The sequence below is a fragment of the Typopeltis vanoorti genome, chromosome 3 (assembly GCF_054136105.1).
Source record: "Typopeltis vanoorti isolate ZY-2024b chromosome 3, IOZ_Tvanoo_1.0, whole genome shotgun sequence".
Classification (NCBI taxonomy): domain Eukaryota; kingdom Metazoa; phylum Arthropoda; class Arachnida; order Uropygi; family Thelyphonidae; genus Typopeltis; species Typopeltis vanoorti.
The window spans coordinates 41,913,200-41,925,769 of record NC_143551.1 but is presented as its reverse complement, the minus strand read 5'-3'; the positions used below and the strand labels follow the sequence as shown (position 1 = coordinate 41,925,769).

General features: G+C 38.3%; 1 protein-coding gene across 1 annotated transcript in view; it reads right to left on the bottom strand.

The window, feature by feature from the left end:
* LOC150108079 (dynein axonemal heavy chain 3-like) overlaps positions 1-12,570 on the bottom strand; it is a 1,881,116-nt gene that overhangs the window by 1,220,486 nt on the left and 648,060 nt on the right. Inside the window, exon 31 of the mRNA XM_090415945.1 lies at positions 4,998-5,029. Within this exon, the coding sequence (XP_090272071.1) occupies positions 4,998-5,029 (32 nt within the window). The remainder of the gene's footprint in view (positions 1-4,997; positions 5,030-12,570) is intronic.

Here is a 12,570-nt window from a genome sequence, read left to right as displayed (position 1 = left end):
TTGTCTCTTTTGAGAGATGAAAAACCTAAGTTTTCGGGATAACAAACCCTCTACTACGAGAATCCCCACCTCTGGATTAATTTAATAAAATCCTCTCACTAACTTAAATATCTCTATCACTCATATCACCTCTTTTCCTCCTATCCGCTGAACTCTGAAATCCACATTTCTTCAACCTCTCTCCATAGCCAGCACTCCAAAGTCCTGACATTGTCAACATTATTTGTCTCTGGACCCTCTCCAATATCTCCACAACACATTGAAAACCAGGTGACCAGATCTGACCAGTACTTTATACAGTGGCACAACCACTTCCTTATCCCTACATATCAGAGTACTTATCAGTGATGGCCCGTGAAGCTTTAAGTGGGGAGTGCTGCCTATACAAAATAATTTTTAAAAAATTCTTTTTTTCCTAATCAGTAACCAATTTATTAATAAATTGATCACTGCCAATAAATCTGTAGATTTATTTATTAATAAATTGGTTACTGATTAGGAAAAAAATAATTTTTTAAAAATTATTTTGTATAGGCAGCACTCCCACTTAAAGCTTCACAGGCCACCACTGGTACTCATCATAGCAGCAGTATGACGTGCAGCTTTTGCAACACTAGTAACATGTCCTCTAAACTTAAGTCTATTCTCAACCATCACTCCCAAATCACTAATCTCATCCACTTCGAGCAGTACGGTAAAATCAATATAGTACACAGCCTTATGTTTCTGCATTCCAAAATGCAACACTTTGCACTTATTAATATGAAAACTACAACTGCACTCCTTTGTCCAAGTTAAAAGTCTATCCAAACTTCCTGAAGGAAATTAATATCAGCAGGGCTACTTATAATTTGTCCTAACTTTGCATCATCCTCGTAGATAGGCTTATACGTTGGTTATGCATTTCTAAATAACTTAGGGAATTGAAACAACGTAGATATGAATATAAATTAAATAATACTTTAATAGATATTTCCGATATTTCGGCAATGTCTCATTGCCATTTTCTAAAGGAACTTACAGAAAGGCAGGAGCACACAGGCCCTAACAATACAGTAATTGGAAATGAAGATATGAAGCTATCTTTCTCCTAGAAGTCCTGATGGTGCCCTCTGGTGGGCTAAGTAGGCATTCTTGGCCGTTGGGCTGAAGGTCTGCTGATGTATGCCTCCCAAATTTGGGGCAGTCGCATACAACCAAATTTGTTGAGGTTTGGAGAGTTTCTTAGGGCAGAGGCTGATTCCATAAATAATCTTTCAAATTTATATTTGCTCCGGTGTATTATTTTTGCTTTCTTCCACCGTATTCTGTGGCGAGTATCCAGAGCATGGTCTGCAAGACCAGAATGGCTATATTTGTAAAACCGGATGTAGTCCTTGTGTTCAGAAATTCTGATATTCGCTGTCCTGCCTGTTTGGCCAAAGTACGACAGTTTACAACTGCAAGGGACCTGGCATACACCAGGTAGGTCTAGGGGAAGTGGTTGGTCTTTGGTAGAGCGGATAAGGGATGCCAATCATCAGCAAACAGCTGAATACATCTCCCTTAAATCATTTCCTATGCCATTAATATAAAAAAATTAATGGGCAGCAGCTCTAGTAGATGGCCTTGAGTCACAACACTATTCATCCTCATTCGTGTAGATTCCGCTCCACCATAAGTACAGGATGGAGTGGAATCTAGGCTCTGCCATGATACTGCTTGACATATATATACAATAAAAATGATTATGTGCTTACATATCAGTGGATGATTATTTGTATTCAGTTCTTGTTGTATGTTTTCACTCTGAAGATGGGATGAGATACTCATCACGAAATTTTAGTCGTTTACATTAAGTTATTTGTTTCATTCTGTAATTTTAGATGTATTGAGATTTAATTTATTGTCAGAAAAGTAATTACGTGGTCTTGACCTAGGAAATTGCAAGAAGCACAGAATTTTTTCTTAAGAAGGGATATATTTAGAATTATAAGGCTGGTGATTATGACAACCTGAGAACTCAGCTTTCAACAGTGCTGTAGCATGAGAATTTCAAGGGAAGAGATGTTGATGGTGCTTGGGAAGTTGTCGAAGGATGCTTAAGGAAAGCAGTGGCAGACTATATATATATCCAGAGTCAGGAGAATAAACCAAGAAGGAGTAACTGTTGAAAGTTTTTCCACTTGATTATACCATAAATTAAACATGCCAAAAAATTATATTCTTTGTTTAATCCTTTATCCAAGTGTAAGCAAACAAAGTTTACACCTGAAGTATTTTCAGGACAGAGCAACTTGTACATAGCATGCCCAGATAGTTCATTCCCGACAATTCATCGCAGAGAAATTCATTGCGGAGACTATTCATCGCAAGAAAAATCATCACGAAAACTATTCATCGCTGGAAATTTATCGCATGAAAATTCATCACAGATATATGTGAAAAAAAAAAATTTCCCATTAAATTATGCGACATTGGGGAAATTAATGTTTAAAAAACAGTGTCATCATACAAAATCTTATTCTGATATTGCTTTTGTATGATGACTCTGTTTTTTAAACATTAATTTCCCCAATATTGCATAATTTAATTATTTATATTTATCAGGAAATAATATAAATGAGAATATATACAAAATTTGCTCATTTGTAATAATCACAATTTAATTTCAGTATCAGAATTAATATTAAAAGTTATCTGGTACAATTACTTTGGAAAAATAATGAATTCAAATAAAAAGAAGGTGCACATATGTTACCTAGTGTGATAGTTTGGAAGGGGGGGGGGGTGAGCCATCAAAGACAAAATACAATTTTAATTCAATTATGAAAATTTTGGAAATAAAATTTCATTTTGACTCATGCACATACATGTTTTGAATGGTAAATTGTTGGGAAAATATCGCTACTTCAAAATTGCTGCATAATATCAAAATTAGCAGAAAATATGTACATAACAGTTTACTTCATAATAGCCATTCATTTTAATATGTAATGGCGATTCCAGGAAACCAAGAAAGTTGGAGTGCAAAGAACTACAGATTACATTATAAATATTATACATTATGTGATATGATTCAAGATTTACGTATGATTATCTATAAGGTTAACATGAAACAATGGTCATACTGCATCGTCCGTCGTGCGGGTTACTAAGGGATGCATTTGGGTTTTAGACAGAGTGACTAGTTCGCAAAATATGTTAGTCTCCCTCAGACATCACTCCTCAGCACTCTACTAGAGGAAACTCCATCAATGGGCCCGCTACATGTTTGGGGATATTTTTAGGAGCAGTGCAAAGAAATGGTTCTGCAAAAGGATGGAAAAGGAGTGTTTGTGCAAGCTCCTGATAAGATAAGTATTATTTTCAGTTATCGTTGATAAAATTATTAATATTGCGTAGTTTTGTTTGCCTTGCATATTTTAGTGCGTCTGTTTGTGTGTTTTGGTGTGTTATAACTTATTATTTGATAAAACACGTTGCAAATAATTATGGCACCTGTACGAAGGAAAATGGCGGCCAGTAATGATGGTTCGCCATCTTTATCAAAGAACTGTAGTATAAAAGAAATGAGTCAGTGTACTAGCTGTGAAATGTACGCTTTGCGGAGTGCGGTCGGAGCGTGGATAGATGATAATAAAGGATTGAATGTGTGTAGAAAATGTAGGGAGAATGAGGAATTGAAGTGTATTTCGGATCGTGAGTGTGATATTTTTGTCAAACTTCAGAATGAAGAAAATAGCGATATGACAAGAAACGGCAAGGTTGTACATGAGAATTATGAGAGTGTGAATGTAGAGAGTGTGAATGATAGTATTAATGGTTTCTCAGAGAATAAAAAAGATGAGATAGATGCAATGAGTGAGATCGCGTAGTTGAATGGTGCGATAGAAAGGGCAAAACAGCAGCTAGAGTGGATGAACAAAAGTCGACTGAATGAACCAACCAAAAATAAAAGGTATGACAGGAAAAATAGATGTATGAATGTGAACATGAACAAAATGAAGGATAGAGTGCTGTATGGAGACTCGTTAGTAAGAGGTGTGTTAGTAGAGGATTTGACAAAATCATAACAACCTGGTGCGACCATAAAGGATGTAACTGAGTCTATTAGAGAGCAGAAGGAAAGGGTGAAAGAAATGATTGTTGTGGCAGGTACGAATGATTTGAAAGGAGATAAAATGGAAATGATAGAAGACCTGAATGAATTGTTTGAGATAGCAAAAGAAAAGAGTGAGAGCGTTAGAATGATTAGTCTTTTGCCATGGTATGACAGTGAAATGTTTAAAAGGAGGGTCATAATTGCGAATGACTTTATGCGTGGGTTATGTATGACGAGTGGTGTGGAATTTGTGGACGTGTGGAGTGAGTTTGATGGGCGAAAGGATCTATATAAGATGGATGGTTTGCATTTGAATGGTTACGGTGTAAGAAGACTTGAGAAAATGTTGGTGAATGTAGTGGATGTGCAAATTCAGGGAAACTAGATTTGTTAAGGGGGGGGGGAGTAGATATACAGTCCTTAGGGAGGCAGTTGAATGTAAGAATGAATATAATATGCTAGAGCAAATAAGGACAACAAACCAGAGTGGGATAGTTAATATAAGGCATCAAGGTAGGATTGGGGCTAATAGGGGTCTTAAATTCATGTACACTAATACTAGGAGTATTAGGAACAAGAAAGAAGAGTTTTTGGCCATGGTTGGCACTTCCAGACCACAGGTTATTGGTATTAGTGAAAAATGGCTGACTGTAGATGATATAGCTAGTGGGATTGAATGTGATGGGTATAGTGGGTTCAGGAATGACAGAGAGAATAAAATGGGGGGAGGAGTATTGTTGATGATAGCTGATGAGCTACAGCCAAGGTGAATAGAAGTTGAATTGCAGGATAGAGAAAAGAGCACATTTGAGGCCATTTGGTGTGAGATTGTGACTAGCAGAACTAAATATACAATTGGGTGCTGCTATAGACCTGGTGATTGGGTGTGGTTGGGAGGAACGGAGACCCTGACCTTAATGCGAATGGGTTGCAATTATTGGACTTCTGCTGTACTAACAGTTTGTCCATAATGAATACCTTCTTCCAGCACCGAGAAGTCCATAAATATACCTGGTACAGGGATACACTTGGAAAAAAGTCTCTGATTGACTTCTTTAAAGTCTCAACAGACCTATTTTCCTCAGCGCTGGATGTTCATGTGAGGAGAGGGGGCTGAACTGTCAACTGACCACCACCTTGTTGTCTGCACTCTATGGCTTCAGAAACCAGATGCTACCATCAACGCTGGTAGGCCTAAGCAGCTATACAGTGTGAAATGAGAGGCACTGGAAAATGAGGCTGTGAGGAAGAATTTTGCAGATGACATTTGCTCCAGGTTCAAAGAGATTCTCAAGTAGCTGTTACTGCCTCTTCACTCTCGTGGTGTGGCAGAAAGTGGCTTGGCATGGCGACAGGCAGTGAGAAAAAGACACTTTAGTGGAACCAAGAGGTCCAAAAAGCTGTCCCGGACAAAAAAGGAGGCCTACCTAACATGGCTTAGGGTGAGGTCACCTGAGATGCGTTTGAAGTATGCTGGGGCAGTAAAGACAGCAAAGCAGAAGGCTTGGGAATCCTTTGGAAAAAGATTAGACTCATCCTATGCAAATGCAAACAAAGTATTCTGGCAGACCATCTGCCGTCTTCGAGGGAGGAATTCGTGCACAGCAAGGGCAATCAAGGCCTCTGATGGTGTACATTTAACAACCAAGAAGGATATCCTCCACAGATGGAGGTAATACTTTGAGAGCCTTCTTAACCTAGGTGGCCCAGCAATTGTGGTCATCCAAGAGATGCAGATCAGGGCGATGACTAGTCTCACAGCAGAAGATGTCCATTTAGCAATAAAATCGGGCAAGGCTACTGGTGATGATGAAATTTGGTCCGAAATGCTAAAAGCTTTAAATCAAGATGATGTTTTCTGGCTGACTTGAATGTGTCAGGCTGCTTGGATATCTGGGCGAGCACCAAAGCAATGGCAGACAGGCATAATAATACCAGTCTTCAAAAAGGGAGACCAGAGAGATTGCAGCAACTATTGTGGCATCTCTCTGCTCAGCCTGCCTGGGAAAGTATATGCCAGATGCTTGGAAAGAAGGTGCAGGAGCATAGTTGAGTCAAAGTTCCAGGAACAACAATGTGGCTTTCATCCTGGTAGAAACACAACTGACCAAATCTTCACTTTAAAGCAAGTCTTTGAGAAATATTGGGAATATGTCAAGAATGTCTATACATGTTTTGTGGACTTGGAGAAGGCATATGACCAGGTTCCATGGGATAAGCTTTGGCAAGCAGTACAGGAGTATGGAGTGGATGGCCAACTATTAGCTGCCATCAAGTCCCTGTATGAATGCCTAGAGTTTTGTGTCAGGGTAAACAGCACAAAGTCTGAACCTCTCACAGTCTCCATTGGTGTCTGCCAACAGTGTGTTCTGTCACCCCTCCTGTTCATAATATTTATGGACTGGATTGATAGGCACAGCCAAGGCAGTGAGTGTATCAGAATTGGAAGATGTAGCATTAGACGTCTGTTTCTTGCAGATGACCTAGTTCTGCTTAGCTCTTCCACAGATGATCTCCAGCAGACCCTGGATAGGTTTGTAGCTATTTGTGCAGAAGCCAGAACGAAGATCAGTGTAGCCAAAACTGAAACATTTGTGGTCTCAAGACAACCATCCCAGTGCACTCTACATGTGAGTGGAGTCCCACTGAGGTAGGTGGAGAAGTTTAAATACTTTGGGTCCATATTCACGAGTGATGGAAAGTGGGATGTAGAGCTAGATACTCGAATTTTCTCAGCAAGCACAATATTGCAGGAGCTTGGTCGTTCGTTAGTATTGAAGTGGGAGTTAAGCCAGAAGGCAAAGCTGACTGTCTTCATCCTCACCTATGGTAATGATAGTTGGGTAATGACCGAAAGAATGTGGACACGAATCCAAGCAGCTGAAATCAGATTCCTTCGAGCGGTTGCGGGGGCTGACAAGACTAAACACAGAAGTTCTGCAATTTGGGAAACCCTCAATACTCAACCACTGCTTCTCTGTGTTGAGAGATTACAGTTACGTTGGTACAGGCACCTGGTCAGAATGCCACAAAAGAGTCCCCCCCCCCCAGCAGGCCCTCTTTGCCAAGCCAGAGGGTGGGAGGCCAAGGACTCGCTGGATAGATTACATGCAAAACCTTGGGTGGACACATTTGGGAGTCCCATCAGAACATCTGAGCTTGGTGGCAGAGGATCATGACCATTGGAAGTTCCTCTTGCAGCTGCTGCCCCCACAACCCAATTAGGAAAGGTGAGTCTTGAAGATGAATGAATGAATGAATAAATATCTATAAGGTAATATTATAAAAGAGTGAACCTTCATGCTCTTTTACAATATTACTAAGATGAACAAGTTTTCTAAGATTATGAATAAAAAAATAAAGAAAACAATTTGTAACAGATGGAGGCTGTTTATTTTAAGATTCAGATTTTTATGAATTTATAAAATAATTGCTTGATAAAAGTAATCATCTTGAATCAAGTTCTGTGAGAATAAAATGTATTGGCAACTAAGATAATTGGCAAAAACAAAAAATTTATACTTGCATTTGTTCTCCAGATTGATACAATCTTAAGTGAAAAAATATGAAAGGATCTCTTATTTACACTGCCATTAAAAACTATAATTATATGATAAAACAAGTAGCAAAAATAAATGTAACTTGTAGGTAATATAATTTAGAATCCAGTTATCGAGCAAACGGTTGCGTTTCTAGCAATAGGTAACTGAAAGTAGCTACGTACGCAATGTAATCTGGTTGAGTGTTCTCGTCAGCATGAAGGATTATTGCACCTTCTAATGAATATTACAGTCAAATGTACTTGATATCAATGTTTTTTCAAGAGGTGGTCAGACTCGAAGGTTAACCCTGCGGAGGTCGCAGTCGAAAAAATTGCAGCTTAGGTCACATGTATGTGAGAGATACATTCATTACTAGTATGTGCTGAAATGCAATAAAACTTTAAAAAAAATACTACAAATATAATACATGATGGCTTATTTATTTTCAGTTACAATCTAGAAATTATTGAAAAAAGAAACAAATAAAAAAAAAAACTAAACCAATGCTATACTGACTATATTGGGTATTTCAGAAATGAGATGGAAATTGTCAGGAGAATCAAATGGTGGAAGAATTCTCTGGTCAAGAAATGAAAGTAAGCATGAAACAGGCATAGGTTTCCTGCTAAAGTAACAAGGCCTGTCAGGCAATGATAGAATACAAACCATTTAGTGAAAAAATAATGATTGCAAGCTTCAGTGCCCAACCATTTAATATCACGACCACTCAAATATATGCACCCACTGCAAAGAGTGCAGATGAAAACATAGAGAGATTTTACAGGGATCTACAACTAGAAATTGATGAGGTGCCAAAGCAGGATATACCCATCATTGGAGGAGACTGGAATACAAAGATTGGCAAAAATAACACAGGATGGGAAAAGTTATGGAAAAATTTGGATATGGAGAAAGAAATGAACGTGGAGAGATGCTTCTGGAATTTGCCACAGATAACAACCTGATGATTTGCAATACCAAATTCCAACAAAAAGATTGTCGTAAATGGACATGATGCTCCTTCAATGGCAAACACAGGAATATGATCGACCTGATATTAATAGACCAGAAATGGAGAACCACAGTTCAACAGTGCAGATCATTCCAAGGAGCTGATATTGATTTGGACCACAGCTTAGCGATTGCGAATATAAGGCTAAAACTGAAACAGAAGTAAAGAAGGCAGGCTAAGAACAGCATATCAGAACAAACCAAGCTTAAGACCCCAACCGAAAAACAAAATATAAATACAAGAGCAGAACGACTGACTACAGTGCTAAAAAAAAGCAGTAGAGGAAGTAATTCCTGAAAGAGAAGAGAAAAGAGAACTGAAACTTAAAAAAGATAATTCAGAGGCAGCAGATGAGTTATCAAAAATGCAATGAAGTACGGAAAGTAGCAAGATATGATAAAGCCAAATGATTGGAGGACCAGTGCAAAGAAATTGAACAGTACTATGGAGAACACAAAACTAGAGAGGTCTACAAACTTATAAGAAATGTCAATAGGAAGTGGCAAACAAGATCAGTAGCAATCAAAGATGAAAATGGTCAAGTACTGATGGACAAGACAGAAATCATACACAGATGGACAAGATATTGCAGCGAACTATATAAAAATCAACTAAATGATACTGCAACAGAAGTAATTAAAGAACTAAAAGCAATCCTCTCCACCAGCAGAGATCTTTGAAAATGACATCTTGGAAGAGGAGGTGAATAAGGCTATAAAACATCTCAAAAATAACAAAAGTCCTGGAAATGACAACATAATAGGTGAGATGTAAAATATGAGGGAGAATCAGTTGCAAAAGAAATACATAAGCTATGTAATGAAATATGAAGATCAGGGTATGCCCCTGAAGAGTGGAAAAAATCGTTCTTGGTTGTTCTTCATAAGAAAGGCAGTGCTTTAGAATGCACCAATTATAGAACTATTCCATTAATGAGTCATCTTGGCAAAGTACTGATGAAAATACTAACAGAACGCCTGAAGGGGCATATGGAGGCACATCTTCCGGATGAGCAAGCCAGATTTCGACAAGATTTGACCCTTAAGCACCCCATAACAAAATATGGGGTGCTTAAGGGTCAAAGCTGTATAACTGAGAGGAGACCTCCACATAGCCTTTAAAGGAATGCGGAGAACCGACCAGAGCTTCTGACCTAATGTCCAATCCTCACCTTCTCGTGGCGCACCCTGTTGGGTATCTACTTTGATACTGAACGAACGAGGATGGGCTGGCAATTTGGGATTTAGCCGACCAAATTGTATTCTTATTGGTTAAACCAAAATAAAAAATGATGGTACAACATGATAAAATTTCATGCCAGCTGGGGCATCGCCCGGTTAAACAAGGCCCCCGTTGTTTTCGCCAGGGAACCAGAGCGAACAGCAAAAAGTCAGCTACTGGAACAAATCTGAAAACAAACCCCAACTCAACATCACCAGAGTTAAAGATCGGTGCTATCAACGTAAGAAGCCTGAATGGCAAAGAAATGGAGCTAGCTGAGGAATTAGATAAGTACCAGATCGACATAATAGGGGTGACTGAAACAAAAAATACCAAAACTGGTGAGATCTTTCTGAGCAATAAATACAAAATGTTATATTCAGGCAATGACAATCAAGGAAAAGAAGGAGTAGCCATAGTATTCAACACTACATACGAGGCTAATCTTTTTGAATGGCAGTCAGTCTCAAGTAGAGTAATGTGGGCAAATATGAGAATGGGGAACTGGACAATGAGACTTATTTGTGCCTATGGTCCCAGAGAAGGGTCTACTAAGGTAGAAGTGGAGGAATTTTTTGAGGCTTTAGAAAAAGCAACTGACACAATGAAAAAGGAAAAGTTGGTCCTTGTTGGGGATCTAAATAGCAGAGTAGGAAATGATTGTGAGACATACAAAAATATTTTGGGAAAATTTGGAGAAAAGAGAAAAGCTAATAATAATGGCAAATATCTGTTGGATTTCTGCTCAGGACAGGGACTGGTTATTACTAACACCATGTTCCAACATAAAAATGTGCACAAATTCACATGGAGAGAAGAGGCTAGGAATAATAAAAGTCTCATTGACTATGTTATTGTTGATAGTGATGTTTTCTCCTTGGTGCACGACACCAGAGTGTACAGAGGATTTGAAATTGGAAGTGATCTCTATTTAGTCTTGAGCAGGATAAAATTGAATTTCATATTGAAAAGAATAACATGTAAGAAAGTTTTAAAGCGAATAAAAGTTGAGCAGCTCTCAGATGTGAACTGTAGACTAAAATACAAAAATATTATCGAAAAGAAAATGAAAGAGTTTGAGAACAGGAATCAAACCTTGGAGATTCAGTGGCAAACTCTGAAGGAAACATTAATTGATTCTGCCAGAGAGGCATGTGGTGAGGTTGTCTGCAAGGATAGAAAAATCAGAACTCCATGGCGGACACAGAAAGTTAAAGAGGCAGTGAAGGAAAAGAAGAAAGCATATCAAAAGTTCCTGGCAAATAAGTCAGCTTTTACTCTTACAGAATACAGAGACAAATGTAAGAAAGCTAAAGAGTGTGTAAAACTAGCTAAACAAAAGTCATGGGAGGACTTTGGCAAGAATATAGAAAATAAATATCAAGAAGGTGGCAAAATATTCTGGAGGTTGTTGAAGAAGCTTAGGAATGGAGGAAAGAGTGCTGTAAAAGGAATTTGAGATGATAAAGGTGACATGAAAACAGGAGAAAAAGATATCCTTGAAGTATGGAGTAATTACTTTGAAAAATTGCTAAATGAAACAAGCAGTGATGACAGCACAGTGTTAAAAAGAAAAACACTGACCAGGCATGCAGTCAGGAATACATAACCATACTTGAAGTAGAAAAAGCCATCAAAGGCTTGAAATGTGGAAAGGCAGCAGGAGTAGAGGATATTCGACCAGAAATGCTGAAGTATGGTGGTATAAGAGTCTTACAGTGGCTGCACTGCATAGTTTAGAAAGCCTGGACAGAGGGACGAATTCCCGATGATTAGAGTAGAGCTCTCATAGTACCCATATATAAAAAGGGAAATAAAACTGAATGTGAGAATTACAGAGGTATTTCCCTACTGAGTGTTCCTGGCAAGATCTATGCAAGTATACTTGAGAAATGGTTGAGAAGAATTGTGGAAGAAAAGCTTGGTGAAGAACAAGCTGGATACAGGCCAAATAGAGGCTGTCAGGATCAGATTTTCACTTTACGACAAATAGTCGAGAAAGCATGGGAATATAACAAAATCTGTATTTAAGTTTTGTTGATTTCATTGAATCATTGAAAATGTCAACTGTGTTGTGAATGGAGAACCTGTGGAACAAGTAAAACATTTCAGCTACTTAGGCACAATTTTTACTGAAGATGGTAAATTAAATATAGAAATAGACAACAGAATCAGCAAAGCTGGTATCGTGGGAAGTCAATTGAATAAATTCACATGGAATAAGAAAGAAATTAGTCGGAACACTAAATTAGCTGTATACAAGACTGTGTTCAAACCAATTTTAACTTATGGATCTGAAAGCTGGGTCAGAAGTAAAACACTTGACCAAAGACTAGAGACCGCAGATATGAGAGTCCTGAGAAAGATTAGAGGTGTGAACAGATGGCATCAATGGCAATATCATATTAAAAATGAGGATATTAGGAAAGAACTTGACATTGTCAGCATCCAGGAATGCGTTAGCAGAGCTAATCTCAGGTGGTATGGTCACTTAAATAGAATGGGAGAGGAAAGATTAGCAAAACAAGTGTTCTCTGCCAGGTTTGCAGGAAAACGACCCAGAGGAAGACCAAGATATATGTGGATTGATACGGTACAAAGTGCCTTAGACGATAGAAATATAAGATCTGATAATGTTGGAGTCTTGATAAGTAACAGACTGATTTGGAGGAAAATTGTAGATAGGAAGTTAGTAATGATGTAATTTTTTC